Raw genomic sequence first — 23,217 nt, forward strand, 5'->3', positions numbered from 1 at the left:
TGAACTCAGACGGGGCATCGTTTTCTGGCAGAGCAACATGTTCTTAGACTTGGAGGTGCTGGCTCACATCCAGACCGCTTTACACTCAGCAACCAACAGAATCACATCATCTGTAAAAAAGCAAAGATGCAATTCTGAAGTCCACAAGCTGGACACCTTACTCCACCCGTAACTCTGCCCTGAGATCCCACGTCTTAATTGGATAATGCTAAATACAAAAAAAGTCCTAACTCAGAATATTCAAACAGAATATGCTGTTTACATGACCCAATAGACAAAATGTTCTCATATTCAGAATAAAAGTGGAATATTAGTGTGCATGTGAACACAGTCACTGACACAACTCTTCCTCTCTCCAACAGGAAGCTCTGTTTGGTTGGAAAGCGCGCGCCACTCCATCTAACAACCCTGGCCCGCCCACTGTTGCCAAGGAAACCAGCCAGTTTGAGTAAAACACTCAAAATAAACGGAGGAATAACTTGTTCAATACCGTCCATCATGTTTGCTTACAGGATGTGTTGTGTGCTTTCCAGGAGATGCACAACAACACTGGGAGCACAGAGACTGTTTTCAGTGCTCCTCTCTCTGTTTCCAAATAAAACTTCTATTATAAATTTAACAAATCTGAGGAAGGAGGGGCACATCCTCATGACATGGACCTTGCCAACTATGAATGGGGGTTTTATGGTGATATACATGGTGTAGGGTTACTGTGTTGATGAATTACATCATGAAATTTACAGTATTTATCTGAAGTAAAGCAGGAGGTGTGGAAACAGATAACTTACTATTAATGATCTCAAAGATTGTTTCCTCGTAGCCTCACTCTCAACCACATCGCGCAGCATCTCTTCAAATCAACAGTGGGTTGAATGAATGAGCAGAATAACGACATTCACTCAAGTGCAGGCATTATTATCTGCAAAAGTGTTTTTGTTTTTAAATAGTTCTCAGTGAGAACGGTGCTTTATGTTACAGGACACTGCAAGACTGTTGCAAGACTTGTGTCCCTTATCTCCCCTCAATCTCTTTTATTACTTATTATAAACCTACTTCATGTTTTCTTGTTCCTTTTTTGCATCATATTGATGTGTTTTATAATGGCCCAGTTGAGTTGCACCTTAAAGCGAGCGCTCAGTGCTTCTTCTCCTAATTTAAAGGTTTTTTATTTGGTCTGACAAAGGGCCAGATCATGTTGGTGTACCTCTGATGTAACGTCTCCGCAACCGCAGTCTGAAAAGCAGAGTGGAAAAGGCAAACTGCCCAGATCTAACCTTTAGTAAGCCCATGGCAAAGTGCAAAGAAGCAGGCAGGTGATTTGTCAAACAGTCTGTACGCTGCTTTAAAGTTTTATTTGTCCATGAATAAAGGGAAGGTGTGTGGCGATGATCATGCCTTAACAATGCCAACATTTTGGTCCTTGTGCTCTTTATGGTTCTTGGTCGGTCAAACGAATACACCAGCCGATTTGTATTGCAAGTGTTCTCCTGAATTACTGATCCAGTTTGGGGAGAGATAAAAAGCAGGGCCTGGTATTAGCGTTTGAAATAACCCAGTACTAAGTAGTATAGATACTTCTCCAATCAAACGATACTTGCATTTGAAAATGTTTGTACCCAGATCTTGAAAAAAGTGACAATTTCTATAGTTTTGCTAGCTTGCAGCCAATCACTGCAAACATATTTTGATTTAATACAACGTGCAATATGCCCATTACCGCAGAATTTACAACCACTACAGTCTGTGGTGAGGTGAAAGCGAGCACGGTGTATTTAACAGATGTAGTTTGCTGAGAAAAGCATAACTAACTGTGGTGACTTGTGGTGCTTTATGCAACTGAATGCTCCCATTCACATGATGGATACTGAATATAGTAGGCGAAAATAAGGTATCAGTTCTACTGGTAGTGGTATCACTTTAAGGGTACTGGTATCATAACTTTTTAAGTGATACCCAGCCCTAATAATAATTAAGGCAACCTAAAGAACGGTATGTAGCTGTTACAGGATCTGTCCCTTTACTACAGTCTTCAACAAAGCAGCTTTAAGACTGAAAACACAACAGGATGCCACCATGATTTGCAAAAACAAGGCCGGAAATGAATGTACTGCACAGTATTTGGCCACAATAATTGTTTTAGCACAGGTCACCTATTTTAGGGTGGAAGATAAAGCTGCTGAAATGTGATTAATAAACACATCAACTTTCTTTACAAACTTTGTCCATCAAAATGTTATTTACCAGAGAATATGTGTATGAATTTGTTATTTTATTTTATTTTATTTTGTGGCACTTTGTGTGGAGCACATGGGCAGATTATTAGACAATGGGCCCCTGGGCACAGATATGCAATAGGCCCCACCACCTCTCCTACATAGGAGCAAGACAGACTTATTACTTGGGTAATTTTTTGTCTTTGACATCATTTTGTATTTTTAGGTAATTTTGTGACTCTTTTAGGTCATTTTGTGCCTTGTTGACGGCATTTTGTGTTTGTTTTTTTTTTTGTAATTTTGTGTTTTTTGGGGTCATTTTATATCTGTGGTCATTGTGCCTCTTTCTGAGGAAGTTTATTTTGTGTCTTTTTTGTTTGTTTTGTGCCTCTTAGCAATCATTTTGAGCCCTTTTTGGGGTCATTTTGTGTAGTTTCTTTTGTCATTTTTGTCTCGTGTAATAATTTTGTGTCACTTTGAGATCATTTTTTGATTCTTTAATGTCATTCCATTTTTATTTTGGGGTAGTTTTGCATCTGTAGTTGTTTTGTGTCTCTTTGAACTCAAGTTCTGTGTCTTTGAGGCTATTTTATGTTTTAGATAGTTTTGTGTTTTGGAAGAGTTTTTGTCTCTTTGTAGCCATTCTGTCTGTCCTTGTGGAAATTTGTGTTCCTGAGATCTTTTTTTATTTATTTTTTTTGCTTGTTTTGTGTCTCTTAATAGTTGTTTTTAGGTTGTTTTTTTTTTTGGTGGTTTGCCAGCACTTGTTAATTTAATGGGCATTTTGCAGCCAAGGGGGTACCCCCGAAACTTCACAAGTGTAAGTTGTCAGGTTTAGTATTCCCTCTATGCATAATCTTCTAGATTGTCATGGAGCTCCATTACTGAAAATATGAATGAAAAGTTAAACAAAAAAAGCAATGCAACTGTTTTTGGGGTTTTTTTTTAGAATTAAAATTAAAATACAACTGCTAAAACTAAAAATCTACATTAGTGCACCGTGTTGTGGCCTTTTTTGTTTTGTTTTGGGTGTTTTTTTTTACTTTCTGACAGACTTCCTGACTCTGACAGCCTTTAAAAATAACTATTATAATTTCGAGCCTTTTTTCGGCTTCCACAGGGGGTTTTATTTTGACGCTGAGGAGGATTTCCTCTGTGTAACGGGCTGAACAAGGGGAAGAGAGCAGGAATTTCGCAATAACGGGTCTTCGGACAGCAGACTGCTGAAACCAGAGAAAGCCGGTAGCTGCGCTTTAACAGCCCTGCCTGCTCTGGAGGACTGTCAGTTGTATTTAAAGTTTGATGGGAGCCACAACAACTTCTAACTGATGCTGTTTGTGCGTAAATGATGGTGTGAGTCCTCGGTAAAGGGAGACTCATGCGCAAAAATGCGGATTTTTCTCCCTTTGCTGTGGGTTCTGTGCGCCGCGCCGGTCCGCGGCGTTTTCGACGGAGCCTGTCCCAGAAAAGGTATCAGAATTAATGTAATTTATCCTAAAATGTAAACCTGTTTGCTCTGTTACTGGCGATAAGAGGACATTTCGAAAACATATCAGGGCGCACTGTAGGTAATGTTAATGAGAAACGTAAATGTTGCAAGCTCAATTTTAAATGTTCTTGTTTTTGTTCGCGTTGTGGTCCTGACCACAAGATTCAGAGATAAATCACGACTATCAGGTAAAAGTAGCAGCCTGTTGCAGATTGAGCACAATGCAAATCATAGCTTGCCTAACGGTGTTTTATTTCTGTGCATCTCACAGATCACATTTCACATCACATTTACAGAACTAGAAGTGTGAAATTTCCAATTTAAAACAAACAATCCTGCTTTAAATGTTGTGCATTGCTATTTTTTGTTGTGTAACGTCGAAGCAGCTGTTTTTTTTAGAGCTTTTTGGAAACTAAGACCTACATTTCCAGTTTTTAATCAGATCTTTTAATCAGTTAGGTCTCCTCATGCTTCTTTACTGGCATTAAGGTTTTTTTTCTTCAGAAGTCCATAGCCTGACTTTCTTTTCTTTTATTTTATTTTACTTTATCTAAATTCAGGGTCTGGCTTTCAGAATGTACAAAAAACGACTCTAATTGTACACCCGCTTACTCTCTGCTCACCAATCAGGATCCACTAACAATGTGTTGTTAACCTTGGTTGTGTTTGTTGTACTGGACGAAAAGTGCTGGAGGGAGTTATTTATCTTGAGGCAACTCTTTTGCTTTGACCCTACAAATTCTGTGCTTAATATCCAAACAATTAATGCACGTTTTCCTGCAAGTTCAATTTTAAAATAAGTAATTTGTGAATTGTGCGGACTCAAGTTGGAATTGAGTAACAAATATAATGACTTTAAACTCAAAAAAAAAAAAAAAAAGACTTGCAACACAACTTGGACTTATACACCAATGACTTCTGACTTCACTTGGACTTGAGCTTTATGACTAAAAAATATTTGAAGCCAACCTGGGAGAAGTAACACTTTTTCTATGCGACTTTTTTTTCCCAAAACAAAATGAGTTGAATACAAGACAAGACAGAAACATACAAATAACATTATTTAAGTAACATTTGTTGTATTTTAGCCATTCCCCTGTCATTGTTAATGTTTGTGCTCTATACCAAGTGGTCTCAAATTGAGTAAATGAAAAAAATGAAATTATGTAAATTTTATTTGTTATCAGTCTGTGGATAAAATGCCATCACACTGGATAAAAAGTGCATTGTAACTTGTTTAGGAATCAAAACTCGAATTGAACTTGAGATTTGACTTTCGATTGGTCAGCAGTGACTCCTGATTTGAAATTGCCTCTGTTGACTTGGGACTTGACTGGGACATGAGAGTGAAACTTGAGACTTACTTGTAACTTGCAAAACAATGACCTGGTCCCACCCCTGGTAGTAAACATGAAAGCAGTTCACTCGCAGTATATTTCTTATTATTTGCTGTTGTGCCCTCTCTCTCTCTGCTGCTGAGTCTCTGTTTGAAATATATATGATCTCTGGGCATAAAACAACCGGGAACTGAGAAACTGGGAACATGGCAGAGAAAGTGTGTTTGCATTATAAAGGGCATTGGACTTTTGACATCAACCCAGTTATGTCCAAACAGGAGGCTATGCTATAAACACACATACAGTGAATGCAAGTCATAATTGGCTGTGAGGGTTTTTAGTGAAATTAGAAAATCTGCATAATTAGGGGATGTCAGAAATGTAAATAAGTGTGAGATGACAGAAATGGTATGATTTACAGACAGAAAAAGAAACCAGAAAGAAGAAAACCTATTAAAAGAGGAAGTTCAAAGGGAGTCGGTCATTTTGGTTATGCAACCTTGCATCCTATCTGTGCAGTGTTTAGTCGATTGTGACCAATACTCAAGGCGGAAGAGGTTTTGTGCAAAATAATGTTTACGTTTGCATCTTTAATTAAAACATAGGGCAGGCAGCACACACATTGCCTTGTAAAAGTTCCTTCAATCCTGTTTTTTGTCTTTCTGCACAGACCCTCCCCCCGGTGTGTTGGTTTTATCCCCGGGCAGTAAGCTGATTTTGACCTGCAGCGGTCATGTGGACGTGGATGGAGTAAAGGTCAGAGATGGCTTAAACACCAACAGATATGGGAGTTCTACAGATGCAACCCCAACAACCACTGTGAACATTAGAAGCAACACTGGAGTTTCATTAAAAAGTGACAAACACACTGTTGGGAACACTTTAAGTGAGGGGTACCACTCTAACCCCACTGAGGCAACAGAAAACAGAAGCCTTGGACTTACAGATACAGGATACACAGTTTCTCCTACCACCTACACAGTCCAGCCGACCAGTGTGAGCAGACTGCGAAAGCGTGAATCCCAAAACATGGATGAAGAGGGCGATTATGAGGAAGGGGAGGAGGATGAGGAGGAAGGGAGCAGAGTAACAAGGGGCATAAAGTCGAGGATACAGTGGAAGTGGAATGGAAGGACAGTGGGAAAAGGAGACAGAGACTGGGGAGAAATCACATTTGAGAGAAGAGGAGCTTCACTGTCTCTGTCCTCAGTGAGACTGATGGACTCTGGGAGGTACACGTGTTATCACAGAGGCAGAGAGAGGTTCTCCTTAAAAGTTACAGTTTCAGGTGAGTCACAGCTCTGGTAGATGATTGAAGTCATAAGTGTCCATATAATTTGATTAACAGGATATGTGTCCTTTGTCCAAACATAATCAGAATTGAGAAAACAAAACAAAACTTTTACATTAGTGGTTTACCATTTAAAATACAGAGTGAGTAAGACGAGATATACGTGCTGTCCACTACGTGTACAAGTGATGGGTACCACACATCAACTGCGTTGGTTTGGCACGTCGGCTTTGCACATTGGCTTTGCACGTCCTCAAAAATTAATGCAACGTGGACGCAAGATGCAGTATGTATATAAACAGCAGGGGCAGAGTAGAGGCAGAGTGGATGTGACTGTATGTGAATGTACTTGTGCTGCTTTTCATCATCAGTCTCTCACATTAGCACGCCGGGCTTGATTAAGAGGCCTTATGTACCTCCGACTTTGATGCCACTGTCGTCTTTTCTGCCTTAATTCCAGCATTAACATGATAGTGACCCACTCCAGTGTCACCATGCCTGTTGTTTACATCCCACACATCTGGTAGTTGTATATGGCCTTAGCTCTCTCGTGTGCCCTTTAGAAGTATCCTCTCTCTATATATATGATATACATCACGTATTGGCAAGTATATATACAAAAATGCTCATGACGCAGCTGGACGCAGCTCGACCCATATGCAAACCAAAGGTTAAACTGCAAGTATATCTCTGGCCTTAGTGTGAATGACGGATCCTAAAGGAGTATTTTTAATAATTTTTATTTTCTCAAGAAATAGAAGAACTCCAACTACCAGAATGCACTGTGGCAAACCGGACCAATAAGTGCTTTGTTTTTCCACAGGAAAACAATGGCAGTTAGCTTGTAACAAATGATCTTGAATTATGTGTAAACATTAGGCTAAATATGTTTCTGAAAACATTTTAGTTGAGAAATAGGCAACTCAGTCTTGTCTCATATTTGATTAGCACTGCTTGCTTTAGCGTTTGATCTCAGCGTTTTCAGTCTCAGTTTCAGTTTTTACAATACAGGAAACAGTACGGTGTCTATATCCTTTTCACAAATTTTTGTATCACAGCCAAACATTGTACTAAAATGTTTGTTTCTGAGAATATTTTTGGCAAGAAATAGGCAATACACCACAGAATCATGGTTTACATTTGATCAGTATAGCTAAGTTTTATCTTTTGATCATTTGGTTTGTGTTTGAGATGGGCAGACAGAGGGACAGTTCTCTATATAAAAAATAAATATTTAAAAATTGTCATGTTGAAGTGGGTTAGGATTTTCATTATTTTTTTTAAACAAGTAATCCAAAAATATTGGCAGTTTTATCTGAGACAAAAATGAATTGTTAACTGTGATGTTAATATATTTAGAAAAGACAACAACTGAATGACTGATTGACTGAATATTAAATGTATGTCTTCTATTCGTGTTAGATCATCCAGAGACTCCCAGCCTGTCCTGCTACAAAAGGTCACCCAGCAGTAAGATTCGCTGTGAGTGGACACCTCAGAAGCCTGTCGCAGTAATACCTACCTGTTACCTCTTACTCAGTAAAAGGTATGAAACTCCATACCTAACGTCCTAATAAATAACTAAGCATTTCTATGAAGATGGTAATTAATTCTAATTTGTTATATTTTAAAGCCACATTAGCATGCAACCTTTAGCAATAGTACAAACTATGATTAAGATGTTGGTTTTTAGTCCCTGTATCAACTGACCTGTCAATCACATTACTCAATGTTGATATTGCAATGATATTGTAGGGTTGACTGTTGGTTATTCCACAAAATATTTACATAATGAGATTTATGATAAATAATAAATTATTTACTTCACTGTATGCAGTTTTTAAAACAGGGGAAATACACTTATGATGTTATATCCTAAATCTAAGACAATATCTTGTCTCATATCATGATATATAGATATATTTCCCCTAACTTAAAGTACATAAAGTAAAAGTATGCAGAACTGCCCGTTTTAGAATAATATATGTTAGGTATTTAGTTTGTAATTATTGGAACATTCATGTGTGCATTATTTTTAATCTGAATCTGCAAAGTAAATATTAACTAAAGCTGTCAAATATATGTAGTGAAGTACAATATTTTTGTAATGTAGTAGCAGAAAATGGAAATACTCAAGTGAAGTAGTACCTCACAATTACAGTACAGTAACTGTATTTAGTCTCTATCCATGTCCTTTTTACAATGCCATGCAAAAAATACAAAATGCACACACCCATAAAAACATTGAAGAAGGTGCTGGAACCGCATTAAAGTGCAAACACTGAGCAGAGGAAGGTCCGCACACTTCAGCTCCCTTTATGGGTTTTTTATTATAATACTCACAAACCCACTGACGCTTCAAGATACATGTGCTCTTTTTCAAAGGTGAAGTATACGGACCTTCCTCTGTTCAATGTTCCCTTTACGATGCCCAAAATTTAAAATAAGAGCATTTCATTTAATATTTTAGACTCCAAATTAAAAGGTAAGAGGTAACCCTTTTTAACGTGTGCTCGCTGCAGAAATTTTGCAATGTAAACTTTTGACGTTGTTTAATGAAAGTGCTAAGAGAATATGGAAAAGTTTCTGAATAAATTAATGAAGCATTAAGATAAAAAAAAGTGCTAAATGGAGTTAAAAATTAGAGCACCACCTGGGATCTATTCTTGCACGTGTCTTTACCTTTGTATGAGGGTCACTGTTCTCTCTCTTTCGTCGTCATCCTTTTTCTCAGCCCGTCAGAGCCATTCTTTCGCATTACTTGCTCATACTCATCTCGCCTCTCCCGCTGTTGGTGTGCTCTGGACTACCATGAGGACGAGATGAGAACGCTTCACTTGGCCTTCTTGTGTGTTACAAGCATCACTGGCAACGCCACCAGCAACCTGCTGCAATTCACACCTCTGGACATTTGTAAGTTTGTGTGTCAAGGCAGGTGTGTCCTTGTCAGGTGTGTGTTTGGTCTGAGCACTCACTGTGTTCCCTCTGCTCCCTCAGTGAAGCCCAATCCTCCATCGGATGTGTCAGTACGCCAGGAGGAGGGACACGAGACGAAGTTGACGGCTACCTGGAGTCTGCCAATTTCCTGGAAGTCTCAAGACAGCTATTATGCACTTACCTACGAGATCAAATATCGGCCTCTCAAGTCCTCGTTTTATCAGAATCAGGTGTGTGCTGGTAGATAAATAGATTTTCGGCACATGCACTGTTGGTGTGTGTACTTTTCAAGGTTCAATAGATCAATGCATTGTTGGCTTCTCTGGTAGGAACAAACACTCAGATGATGACAGTGTGATCACTGCAAGTGTCAAACTCCAGTGGCTGAAAAATGAAGCCAATGCAGATGTACCAAAAACTGCTGTTCCTTGAATGGCCACTTGACGGTGGCTTCAAAAGCCAGTCAATCCAAATAGACCTCTACATTAAAAAAATCTCAACTTTATAGCAGATGTGCATGTTTACATCCTGGTACCAAAAATAGTTTTGGTCTCTACAGCTAATTTCAACATACGTGACAACTGTACGGGGGGGATTTTTGTACCTAACCCGTTAATATTTTATTAAGACATAAAGTTATGCATATTTAAGGGAGCGACCGCTTTGAGTGACAGGTGATCATGAGTCAGTGCCAAGGTGACAGTGCTGAGTAGGTAAAATAAACATGCTGTAACCCTAGATTCACAGTATAGATGTAGCTGTCACAATATCAGCGTGTTTTCAGTTTATGACAGTTAACTGTAACATTTCAGCTGCCTAAAAAAGTCTTGTTCAGCCCTAAATTGTATTCAAAGACCTTCTGAGAAGTCAGATGTTCAGTTTTTCTGGTAAATTCATTTTTTTCATGGTTGACAAGAAAAGCACTGTCTGTCTTTATGTGTCTATGCAGGTACAGGGGATAAAGATCCAGCGCTCCTACACTATCACTGATGCTCTGTCAGGTGTTGAGTACCTGATACAGGTCAGAGCAAAGGACGAATATGATGGTCAGTGGAGCGAGTGGAGTGCCCCAGTCTATGCCAGCAGCTGGACAGGTAAACACACATGCACACACACATACACACAAAAATATCAAGCCATTTCAAAATCAGGTCATGTATGTTAGACTTCAAAGAAGTATTTCCTTTTGTTCAGGGGTCAGCAGCCAGGAAAAGTACTTAGGGACATGGAAGTATTGTTAATTAAGTGGACCTGTAAGTCATTGAACCTTATCGCCTCCGTAATGCATGATCCACTCTGGACACAGACAAAAGTTGTCATGACAACCGGGGGGGGGGGGGGTTTTTTTTTCCTTCCCTGGGTTTTCCGAAGAGGCTGTATATAAAAACATCCTCCCATACTTTTACCCTTCCTTGTGCGTCTCTCTAATTAAGTTTTTGCTCATTGTGCAGGACATGCGTGCATTATTCTCCTGGACCCATGTTCATGGAGATGAAAATATTTAGAAAAATTAAACTAATGCATCCTGAGGTTCCTTGCAAAATTAATTATACCTCATTAAAAATGAAAGTGATAAATCTTGCAGGTATTGACATGGAAGTGAAACCTTTTTTAATAAAATGTTTAGGTAATTCCCAACATATTCCTCTTTCAACTTAACTTTTTTCTATTGACTTAAAATCCTTCTTATCTGTTTTATGTGTCTGACTATTTGGGGGAAATCACTTTATTGTGAGTGCGATTAAGATTAAAAATGTCTTGCTGTTTTGCATTCTTTTGTTTTTGTTTTTTGTTTTGTTGTTTGTTTTTTGTACAGATTTGACAAACAGGATCTACGATGTTAATATGCAGTAGAGGGATGTAACCATGTACATTTGCTCAACTACTGTACTCAAGTACAAACTTTAGGTACTTTTATACTTTGAGTATTTTAATCACATGCCACTTTCTACTTCTTTGTCACTACTCTTCAGAGGGAAGTGTTGTACTTTTTACTCCACTAATAATTTGATAACTTTAGTTAGGCCTGTTGGTTACTTCCCAAATCAAAATTTCTGCACACAAACCATATGAAAACATACAGGTTCAGCTTAGTCGATTGATTGGGAAATTGATTGGCAACTACTATTCTGATAATTATTTAAACCATTTTTCACACAAACGTTTTAATGTATGAGGACTTGCTGCTTTTCCTTTAATTTTAATTAAATTAATTTTTATTAATTAAACTGATTTTTTTTTCTGAATGTAGCACTTTTACTTTTGATACTTAAATACGCTTTCCTGATTGTATTTACATACTTATATACCTTTTTTTTTTACATCTAAAAAGTATCTTTACAGTTTGATAGTAGTGCTTTTTATTAAGTTAAGGATCAAAAGTCTTTCTTCATCACTGTTAATTAACAAGCAGCTGAAAGACAGACTTTTTAGCTCTTGACAGAATCAGGCTAGCTGCAACTCCTTGTTTCTAATCTCTATGCAAAGCTAAAGTAATTGTGTACTGTTCTCTATGCATATTTATCCTTTTGTACATACATGAGAGTGACATTGATCATCTCTTATAAAGAAAACAATTGTGTATATTTCCCAAATGTGAAATTATTTCCATAAGTAGTTTCTTGGTGACCTAGGGAGAGAAACTGACCATGTAATCATTTCCTTATGCAAATGTATTTTTCATTGGATGGTGAGGCCATGGCCTGCACTTCTCTGCCTTCTCACCCTAACTAATCTCACTCCTCTTGACTAAACCGAAACAACCCAACCAACGAATGCACAAGTACAACCCAATCAGAAGGAGAGCAGTGGGGGTCATGTCTTTGTCATCTAAGGAGGGAAAATTTGCCTTCCCTATCAACATCCCAATCTGAAACCAGCCGTTGACGTTTGTTGCATGTCATGAATGTATCTCCCTCCTCTTATTTCCTGTCAGCCCTCTGTGGTATGTTATCAAAATCAAAAGAAAACACCACCCTTCAAATATTTTTATTACCCAAGTACTGTCTCTTGGGATATGTTTAACAGCTCCTCTGGTTTATGATAATCAAATTTTAAATTATTAAAAGACAATTAAATGTACTTGTAGATCAGAGAATGTTATTTTACTTACACTAATCAGCCACAAGATAAAACCATTGACAGATAAAGTGAATAACATTGATAATTTTCTTATGATGCAGTGTTCTGTTGTGGATTCACGTGGAAGATGTCTGACACACTCAACACACCAAAACACTTTAGCAGGCCAAGTACACTCAACAGCACTCCCTGATGGCAGTGGCCCCTACAGCAGGACAATGCACCATGCCACACTGCAAAAACTGCACAGGAAAGGCCCGAGGAACAAGACAAAGAGCTAAAGACATCGATCTGGCCTCCAAATTCACCAGATCCTAATATAATCAAGCATGTGTGGGATGTTCTGTTATCCCAAAGGTCGTGTGTTGTGAGGTGGGGTACTGGCACGTCCCACAGATACTTGATTGGATTGGGTAATGAGGAATGTTGTCACTTCATCGAGCCATTTCTGAGTTTTTTTTTGGTGTGGCATGGTGCTTTATCCTGTTCAGGAAGTCCAATTACCTAAAGGGGAGGTGCTTAGTCCACAATGGTGTTTAGGCAGGTGGTGTGTGTCTAGTGGCATCCACATGAATGTCAGGCTTCCCAACAGAACATTGCATTGTAAAGACATGATCAAAGTTATTCACTTTACTTGTTAGTGGTTTTAATGTTGTGGTTGATCCGTGTACATAAAAACAGAAAAAGGTCTGCACACTGTTTAACTCCCAATGGACAATTGATCGAAACCTTGCCTTGTTAAAAAAAAAAAAAAAAAAAAAAAAAAAAAATCCCATAGCAATATTAACAGTGTGTAGACCCTTTTCTTTTTTTCATGTAGTAAATACATATTTTGTCCTTTGACTGGATGTGTGCACATTAGTTTCACTTTTGATTTTTGTATATGATAGTATAGTGCAGTGTATAGTGTAATATTTCGTGAGTTATTTTAAAAAGAAGTCAGATCCTTCCTTAGAAAAAGCATATGCCCTCTGAGGACATTCTGTAGAGATCACAACATTTGATTTACTGATTAAATACATGTCGAATGCAAAAGTAATTGTTTTAATAATACTAGAGCAATAAAAAGAAATATACTATGAGAGAAATGTGTCTATATCAGTGGTTCACAGCTCCTATTTGCTCTTGATGAGAAAGTCTGAATAAGCAAAACATAATTTTATGTCGTAGAAATGTGGTTTTTTTTTGGTTCCCAACTCCAGATATGAAACACTGATCTAAATATAACACTAACTACAACATATTTTTCTTTTCAATGCATTTTAAATACCTTGATGAAAGATCATTTGCATGGGCTTTCTTTCTGTCTTTTTGATAATGACATCTGTACTGCTGTCTCTCCTCAGCCAAAGCAACCGTGGACTATGATGATCTCGCTCCGACCGTGGTAAGAGTCTCAGTGTGTCAATGAGAAAATCATTAAAGCTCCCCTAACACTTGTGCTGCATCTGTCTGCTCATTCCAGTATCTCATCATCTTCTCTTGTGCTACCCTCTCTAACTCACAGTTTCCAGTGTACAGGGAAGGCTCTGGTTTTTCAGACGACTATGCCACTGATGGTAAGACAGCAAACAGTAAAGAGAGACGAGGGGGGAAACAAGGAGACAGAGGGAACTCTTAAATGTTGTTGGTGCTGAAAACCCCCTTCTGCCCCACTGGGTTTCAACAGGAAGCCATGTCTTAATAACTGAGGCTCAACAACGAAACAAGCCACAGGAAACATGGCTCAACACACCTATCTTCACAAGCATACATGCTCAGTTACACCCAAACATCTACTTGCATGGATGTTATTATGCTTCATTAGGGTTTCTCACAGTTTCTTTCTATTTTTGATGCAGTTCCTGGCCCGGTGTATAGCGAAGTGGCGGTGTCACATCACGTGATCTGGTGGATCTCTGGCTCATTTTTCGTCTTGTTGGTCATTTTGGCCGCCTACATATTCAGGTAGTGAATATATAGTTACAGAAAATAGTATTTTCTGCTAAATTATTAGAGTGATTAAATTAGAGTACCTCAGGGATGAGTCCTAAAACCCGGGATTCAGTAAACATTTTTTAATGGATTTTTGGATAGAAGCCTGAAATAAGGTCTGTGGTTAACCCTGAGCAAATTGGTTTGATTTCTTTCAAAAACATGGGTAGAGGACAACGAGCAGCTTAACAAGAAATAGCAAGAATTAGCAGTTATTATTATCTTTAAGTTATTAAAAAGTTACACTAAAATGACCAAAAACAAACAAACAAGAGAATTACTTCAAGGAAGTGCTAAAAACATTAAATACATTTTTAATCATTTTTTTCCCCGTAACATAATTTCAAATATATAATTAAGAGAATCATAAATATAGTTTTCTGAACATTTTTCACTCGTTTTTTCATAACATCTAATAATCTATAAATAGTCACCTTTTACTTTTGATGCAGATTGCAGGAATTTTTTTGGCCAAGTTGCTCAAAATGTTGCTTTTTTTTCTCGCGTTTTTGAAAGAATTCAAACCAATTTTCTCGGGTTTCAGAGGTTTAAATGTTAGTAAAAGGTTTTAAAGGGTTAACACAAGCTTAAGAGACTTTCAAGTGGCTAAATGAAACTGCAGAACGTCATCATGCTGAACTGCCCCAAACACGACCCTAACCCTAACCCTAACCCTGTGGCGACAGCATTTAGGCTTCCAAAATCCTACATCCGATTATCATACTCTAAGCTCTAAGACAAACCTTTGTTTGTCTTAGAGCTTATTTTCTGCCAAAATCCAAAACCAAATGGAAAAATCACATTGGCTTTTTGACGAGGGAATCAATACAATGTTTACTTCCGCATCGCCCACAGACGAAAACATCATCCCTGGGGCACTCTATAATAACCAGTTGATTGGTGTTATCAATTTCAATTTCAACAATAGCAAATTATTTCACTCTGCTTTTCTCCTTTTTTTCCTGAAGACACAAGGACAGATTTATGTCTAAACTCCAGAGTCTGAGTGTCATCACCCAATGCAGTGACTCGCCTCAGCCTTCGCCCTCTGCCCCAACACCTCCAGAAAGTCAAAGTCTGGTGACCTTTGCACCGCGTTGTTACAAGAAACCCCCACCGAGTGAAGAAAAAGAAGAGGAAGCAGAAAATGAAAAAGAAGAGGAAGAGGAAAATGAAGAAGAAGATCAACAGGTGAATGAGAGGATAGAAGCCACGCACTTCAGTAACACAAGTTATTTCTTTCTCCGCAGTGAGTGTTGAGCAGGCAGAAAGGGGAGTAAAACTCACCGGAGCCAGTAGTATAATGGACTAAAGATTGTTGTGGTTCTCCATAAAGAATCTGTTGGAGGCAAATTCAGGAGCACCTTGTGCAGTCTGTGTCTGTCTATCTTTAACTAATGCCTAAAATACCTCTAAAAGACTTTTTGTTGTTGTACTTGTCTTAAGAGCAGCCTTTTAGCGCCTCTCTCTCTCGTCCGTGCTGATTGAAGAGTGTTGATAAACTATAGATTAGATGTAGGCTTAAGTATAAACCTGCGTCTAGCATACTGCCTCATGTTCTGTTTGTATATAATTTTTTTAAGTGTTATCAATTATGTCATTTGCATCATGCTGTTTCAGTTTCCATATTTTCTTTGAACAGCAACTGGAAAAAGTTGTTTAATGTTTATCTATTTTTCTGCCTTTTAGACTGATAAAGGTGTGTTTTTTGTCCCATTTATGGCTGTGTGTTAAAGATCACAATTATGAACTGAACTCCAGTACTTGTTTCACAATTGCCTATTGACCACAAAGCATAATATCAATCCGGGAGCTTGTGATAATGCTTACAGATCATAATAATAATAATAATAATACATTTTATTTATAGAGCGCTTTTCAAGAAGCTGTGACACTTTACAGAGGTTAAAATAAAATCAGAAAATAGAATACATTAAATATATATAATGAAATACAACATTGTATTTCATATGACATTAATTAGACATTAAAATCAGTTTTAAACAGGTGAGTTTTGATAAGTGATTTGAACTGGAAGAGGTCAGCAGTTTGGTGCTTGGTCCTGAGTGGTGGAGACGTGAAACACTACACTACTTCTACACTCATTTGAAATCACATATAACCCTATTTGATCTCAAGTGGGCTGGACCACTAAAACCACTGCATGAATAAATAACAACACCTTACATTACCGTTAGTGTAAAGAAGTAGAAGAAGTTCATTCTGAAAACACTCATCCATTCATAAAACAGGTGAACAGCCGAAAATGTCTCGAGAAATATAAGTGCAATTCCAACAATATGTCGCAGTTTTTCAACATTCACTCTAGTCTGCAACTCATTGCCATTACATGTGCATTTTTTCCATACATTTCCTCTTCTGTTCACGCTGGCATCACCACACCAAACTGAAGTGAAAGCTATTGAGGAAGCAGATATAATTATCCCCTGCCTCACAAACCATTTACAAATGAAAGTTTTTTTCAGTGCCTTAGCCATAGTGTGTCACCAAAGTTGTTTCAAGATAGAGGTCTGATACAGAATATTTTGTACTGAAGCTACTGAATGACATCATTTTATGCAATTCTGGGTAGCTTTAACTTTCCCCATAATGAGTATTTATTGATTTTTTCATAGAACTGTATTCTGGTCAGGGTAAAAAACCTGCTAAAGCAGCACTTTTCATGACGTAGGCTACTCAAGGTTTAACTTGCTCCTGAAACCTGGCACTTTATGTCATCAAAAGAAAACAAAATAAAATGATTTTAAAAACAGTTTTGAAAGACAGCTTAGCAATGAACTTTATTTATAAAGCACCTTTCAAAAACAAAGTTATGAAGTCCTTTTCATGTTGAACTCAGATTTAAAACAATGCAGGATTTGGGCAAATAAAAACCAGCCAATTTTAAGAAATACTAAGAAAATGAACCCCAGCAGTAAACATAAGTACCACTAATGAAACAGATAAGCAATGTTGCAAACTACCTCTAAGATTGCACTGAGGCAAATCAAATTAATTAATTAGGCTACATAAATAAAAGTACACAATACCCAATGACAATAGCAGATTAAAAAAACCCAACAACAATAATAATCAAATAAAACATGTTCAAAATAAACAGTGTGATAAAATGTATGTCATTTTTGAACAGGTACATTTTAATAAAGTAAGTTTTTTTTTTGTTTTTTTTAGATTATTCTATTTTACTATTTTGGTTATTCCCCAATTAAAACGTGATTAATGTTAATTTGATTTACAAAACAACAAAAACAAAAAGTGAACTTTTTAACCCAGTCTCGTGCTTCCACCTCGCGGACGCAGCCGTAAATTGCCGGATGTCGTTTCCATAGCAGCACTAGTTACAGCTGTGTCAGTTACAGGTGACCGTCTTGCCTGTGAGCTACAAACATATCCGACTTTAGACCGCTAGTGAGTGGACGCTGTAGGGTAATAAATTACAAAGACACTGTTGGATAAGTGATGGCTGTAACAGGCGGTCTGGCGAAGCTGGACGTCGGTGTTTTAAACGCTGAGCAGCAGGAGAAACTGCGACAGTTCAAGGTAGCACCGAGCGATTTTACCATGCTAAAATGCTAATGCTACACAAACCGCAGCTTGATGTGTGCGCTGCGGATTAACAAACCAAACATGTGCTTTGTTTTGAATCTCAGATCAAGACCAGAATTGACAATGAGAAGTATTTAAGATCCCACCCAGAAGTGGAGGTACTGATAGGCGACTTTCTAAGGTTAGTTGGTTCGTGTGCTCTTGTTTAATGTGAAAAGTCAGTCAGCAGTTGGTGAGTTTTGCTCACGTTTCTGCTGAGGGAGTTTAGTGATCATGCCAGAGACTGGAGCGTAAATAAAACCAACATGCTCATGTGCTTTACTAGCGTTTAACAAGCTCTCTCTTTGGATGTAAGAGCTCAATCCCTGAGTAAAGCTGAAGCCAGCCTTTGTGTACCTGTAAATAGATCTATGATGCAGTGATCTATGACCAGACATAGTATGAAAATACTCTGTTACAAGAACTCCTGCATGGCAAATGTTACTTAAATTAAGTAAAATAAGAGCACACCCAAAAAACAAACACAAACCCCCCCAAATATTCAAAAATAAATAAATATTGGGAAAATATTGGGAAAATATATATAATATATATATATAAATATATATATAAAGACAAAACACCTCCAAATTCAAACTTTTTAAAGACAAAAAAAATATCTAAATTATAAAAAAAACACGCCCAAACTCAAACACTCTAAAAAAAAAAAATATTTTGAAAAATTGAAAAAGACAAAAAAGACAAATTGCCTGTAGAAAAAAACAACAAAAAAATAAACAAACCCAGATTCAATAAACACTTCTGTTTTTTAAATACAAAAATCCTAATTTGTAAACTGAATAAAGAATTCAAATAATGGTAATGAAATTATGAAGTGGCATGAAATTAAATACTCAAACACAAGTACCTCGAATTCATAATAAAATATACTACTAGTATAAATATACTTAGTTACATTCAACCATTGGTAGTATGTGAAAGAAACCAGCAAATAAACTATAGAGAAACTGTACAGTAATTTGCAGACAATGTTAAGCAGAAATATTAACAAATAGCGATGTGAATCTGTCAGTATCTCACGACTCGATTCAATTTCGATTCTTGAGTACACGCTTTGATTCAGAATCGATTTTCGATTCATAACGATCTCCGATTCAAAATCGATTCCCGATTCAAAATATATGAGGTGTAATTTTAGGATCTACTCCAGTCTGTTTTGCCAGTGGCATATTTACGCTATGAAAGCAAAGCGTGAATGAAATTATGGAGTTTTATTATGTACAAGGACTTTTTTGTCGTCCTGTTTTCATGATTGTTTGTGTATTATATCTGTGCCATTTTGCATTATTGATATTATTATTTTATCCATATGATTATTTATTATTATTATTTATGATTATGATTATTATAGCAGTTAACCTTTGATTATTAAAGGGGCTACCGGAGTTTGTTTTAATGCACAAGGCGCTACCAATAACACAGAGCGATAGATACAGCAGGATTAGACCAATCACAGTGCAGTTTGCTCCAGATGACGTGTGGGATACGTAGGCGGATACAAAGCGTCGGCTCGTCTTCTGATTGGACGACAAGACCAAATCAAATCTCTAACCGCTCCAAAGGAATCATGGGAAACCAATATGGCGTTTAGCATCAATGCTAATGTACTTTAATCATCGAAATATGGATAAAATATAGACGGAAGACACCCAATATCGGATCTATCATTATGTGTTTTGAACAAAGTCCCGTAAAAACACCCGAATTCCCAGACTGGACGCTGAGGCCTCTAAAAGAGCGACGATTTATCGGAGTCACCTCTGCTCGGCACAGCCGGCAGCTTCCACTAGCGGAAAAAGTAAGGTGACATACGGTCTCCAAATTATTCAGACTTTTCTAAATGATAAAAGAAAATAGAGGGTTAAGGCGATGTTTAGGATTGGTGAATCGATTCGGTTCTGAATTGCTAAAAACGAGAGCAAATATGTGTTTTTAAAGTGTAGAAGTTAAAGCCAATCAAATATAAGTACATTCAAATCTGCTGGTGTGAGTTTGACATACTTTTTCAGGCAGACTCTCCCAGAGTACATGCAGGGCCATAACTTTTTTTGATAGTAATTAACATCTTCTTTAAAGTCTTTTCTGAATTGCCTTTAATGTGACCCATTTAATGATGTCTAACAGATAGCATTTACCTATTCTACCTGTTGTATGTAGCCAAACATCCTTAAAACACGCCATAGAGTTTACAATAATATGGCAGTTAATTTGATCAAATCTGACAACATATATTCATTCAGACACAAATGAAGCCCAGTAAAAGTCTAAGCTGTTTGGAGGTCGATCAGTCACAGGGAGGAATATCTGCTGTTGATCAGTCACAGGGTGCTGCCTCCTTCGTAAATATCATACTGTAGTTGTGCAGTTATTGTACACATTTCTGTTCTCTCGCAGAGAGGTGCTACTTAACAGGCCTGCTGACATCCGCCAGTTTGCTGCAGGTTAGTTGTACACACACGCACACACACACACACACACACACACTCAGTCAGTAGTTTATTTAATTATTTGGTGTGTCACATGTTTGGTTATGATGCAGCTGTATTGTGTTATCATATGAAAAGACAACCAATAATAAATTGATCTTATTAACCAGTATTGTGTGTGTAGCCAGAGCTTGATATTTTAGCAAGCTATTTTAACGTTTTATCAGTAGCCAGAACAGCAATTGTAGATAAACAGTTGCTTTTTTTAAAAAAAAGTTAGAATTCCAAGCCAACATGTCCATAATGTAATTTTGACTTGTAGCAATTAAAATAGAGATCTGCATTTAATTTCTCACTTCAAAATGTTCTTACTAGTGGAGATGTTCCTTTTTGTTATCAGTACCTTCAATACAACAAGTCAACTTTTACAGCTGAATTCTGTTCAAATTCAACTCCTGATATCTGTGATTCAGTTTTGACATGTTATAATTCCAGGTTTACATCTTATGATGTAATCCATGATGACTATTTGTAATTGGAAACTACAACTCTTTTATCACAAGTCAAAAAGGTTCATTGTAGACATTTATGGTGGTTCTTACATAACAGATATCATAAATAGACTGACGACCACATATCCAGAATGGTTTGTTGATATGTCTCACATATCAAATATTGCGTGATTGCAGTTATTGATATCTAAAACTGGTAATTACATTTTCACTAGTAAAAATCCTTTTTCAACATGTGGAAATTCAATTGTAAGTACCTGTATTCATTATTCTTACTCAGGAAAAAAAATCTGTAAATATTTAGAATTAAAGATATCTGCAGATATGCTACGACAATAGCTGACCCCAGGAAGAAAGTTGTTGCCAAGGTAAATGGGGACCCAGATTAACAACACTGTGAACTTAATTTTGCCCACTAATAAGTGTCAATGTTTTTTTTAGATCACTTCACCAACCCAAACCTTCATGCGGTTATTGGCTCCAAAATGGAAGGAAACATGGAGTAAAACACATCCAACAGTCTCTGTGTTTTCTCTGTACAGCACAACATTAAGTATGAATGGACTCTCATTTAGTAACAACAAAGATTCAAATACATCAGCTTCATTGTTCAGCTGATAACGCTATCGTCAGATTTCTTATCACACACATGCAGGAAGCCAGCTAATTGGAAAGATGGTAACTGCCGTTCCTAATGAGTGTTATTAAAGGTTAATGAGAAGAAGATGTCCTCGGGGTATTACGCATACAGTACACGGTGCTGTTTGTCACATTATGTTGTCACATTAACAACATCTTTGTGGAGGGATAAAGTGAAGGCTAGAGTTTGTGTTTATGGCTTGCAACTAGTTTTTTAAAGAACTGTCAGTGACTATTGTTGTCTGTACTTTTGGCCCAGTTGTTAAATGGATATTCTGTAGTCGGCACTGATTTGAATATGGACCAGTCAAGATATAATATTTACTTCACTCATTTATTTCATGACGATGCAAAAGAAAGTGTTTTTCTTACTCTTTTTTAAATGTTTCTTTCTCCTTTAAAATTCTTTACCTTGTTGTGTTGTTTTCTTTTGTGCTGTTTTTTATATCATTTGCATGCCATAGGAAAATTGGATTCACATTTGTGTGTGAAAAAATTTTAGACTACAGAAACATTTATGGATGTGAAAATGTCATGGTGACTTTACTGAATTTTAATTTTTAGAGATAAATGTTTTTTTTCTTATTGAAATCCATACTGTTTTAGTTGGATTTAGCATCTAGCAGCTATTTCATCTGCACTTTTTAACCATCAGCACTTCTGCAATGACCTTTACATTCAAATGTGTTGTGTGTCACTGCTGAGCATTCAAAGGCTGCTGTTATTCTTTGCCCTGAGTGTGTACAGCTCTGTGTGGTTGTGTGGTTATCTTTGCTTTTGTTATTTCATTTCATTTGTAAAATGCAGCTGTAATTGGTTGTGGCTTTTGGATTACGACAGCCCATCCATCTTTTCCATCTTTAACTGGAAATGATGTATGATAAGATGAATAACCATGGCGTCGCATTATATACAAAAATAAATGTACAACTGCTCGTCCAACGGAGACTCATTCATTAATGATCATGTTGTCACTCAGCATTGTGTGTCGTGGTGTCAGATTTGTTTGTTTTTATGAAAGGATGAGACTAACAGCTGTCATAGCCTTAAGAGCATCCTTTAACAACATTAATAATGATTTTGCAATTTCCTGATATCAGAAGTATTCAGCAATGCTGTCTGTCTTTCTGTATTGCTCTAACACACGCACAGACACACACCCACACCCACACACATACACACACACACACATCTGCCATACACCTGCTTTGACTCTTTTGAGGACAGGTAACCACCCAGCCAACTCACACGAGAGAAAGGCAGAGGATCGAAACACACGTCTTCGCTTTGTCCAGATCTTGATTTTAAATTGCGTTGTTTCTGGACTCGATCGGGAGCAGACGCAGAACATGTAAGTAGAAACGTATTCATACTTATTAAATAATTTAAGTATTTTATTTTTCTTTTTCAGTTTTTGTGATGTGCAGATTGTTTAAGGTACACAGTTATGTTGAGGGAACAACATTTCTGAAACATGTTCAGATATAAAACATGTTTGTTTGTCTTTTTTGATTTTGTATGCCAAAATACTTCTTGATGAATAAGAATACCTCTGGTTACATAACCAGCAAATAAATGATTAGACAAGAAAATCTTGTCTGACTTAATAAGAACCTGAGACATAAAACTAGTAAATATTCAGTTTTCCTATTTTTAGTCTACCGTTTCTGGTAGTCATCTGGCATAATCAA

The 23,217-nt window shown here is 37.2% G+C and overlaps 3 protein-coding genes across 3 annotated transcripts in view; all 3 read left to right on the top strand.

Annotated features, from left to right (window-relative positions):
* atp8b2 (ATPase phospholipid transporting 8B2) overlaps positions 1–1,397 on the top strand; it is a 39,300-nt gene extending 37,903 nt beyond the window's left edge. The window contains exon 30 of the mRNA XM_042489797.1: positions 363–1,397. Within this exon, the coding sequence (XP_042345731.1) occupies positions 363–452 (90 nt within the window). The 3' untranslated portion in view covers positions 453–1,397. The remainder of the gene's footprint in view (positions 1–362) is intronic.
* A 2,046-nt stretch (positions 1,398–3,443) lies between these two features.
* On the top strand, positions 3,444–16,077 carry il6r (interleukin 6 receptor). Its single transcript, XM_042489798.1, has 10 exons — positions 3,444–3,683; positions 5,710–6,327; positions 7,753–7,876; positions 9,065–9,243; positions 9,328–9,497; positions 10,217–10,361; positions 13,695–13,735; positions 13,856–13,907; positions 14,190–14,295; positions 15,291–16,077. Exons 1-10 carry the CDS (start codon positions 3,602–3,604, stop codon positions 15,580–15,582), a joined length of 1,809 nt encoding a protein of 602 aa, XP_042345732.1. The 5' UTR covers positions 3,444–3,601; the 3' UTR covers positions 15,583–16,077.
* Positions 16,078–17,697: 1,620 nt separating this feature from the next.
* LOC121946142 (RIIa domain-containing protein 1) lies at positions 17,698–22,458 on the top strand. The gene is made up of 4 exons (XM_042490589.1): positions 17,698–17,883; positions 17,994–18,070; positions 20,344–20,390; positions 21,329–22,458. Exons 1-4 carry the CDS (start codon positions 17,803–17,805, stop codon positions 21,391–21,393), a joined length of 270 nt encoding a protein of 89 aa, XP_042346523.1. The 5' UTR covers positions 17,698–17,802; the 3' UTR covers positions 21,394–22,458.
* The last annotated feature ends 759 nt before the right edge of the window (positions 22,459–23,217 follow it).

Source organism: Plectropomus leopardus, chromosome 7, assembly GCF_008729295.1.
Source record: "Plectropomus leopardus isolate mb chromosome 7, YSFRI_Pleo_2.0, whole genome shotgun sequence".
NCBI lineage: Eukaryota > Metazoa > Chordata > Actinopteri > Perciformes > Serranidae > Plectropomus > Plectropomus leopardus.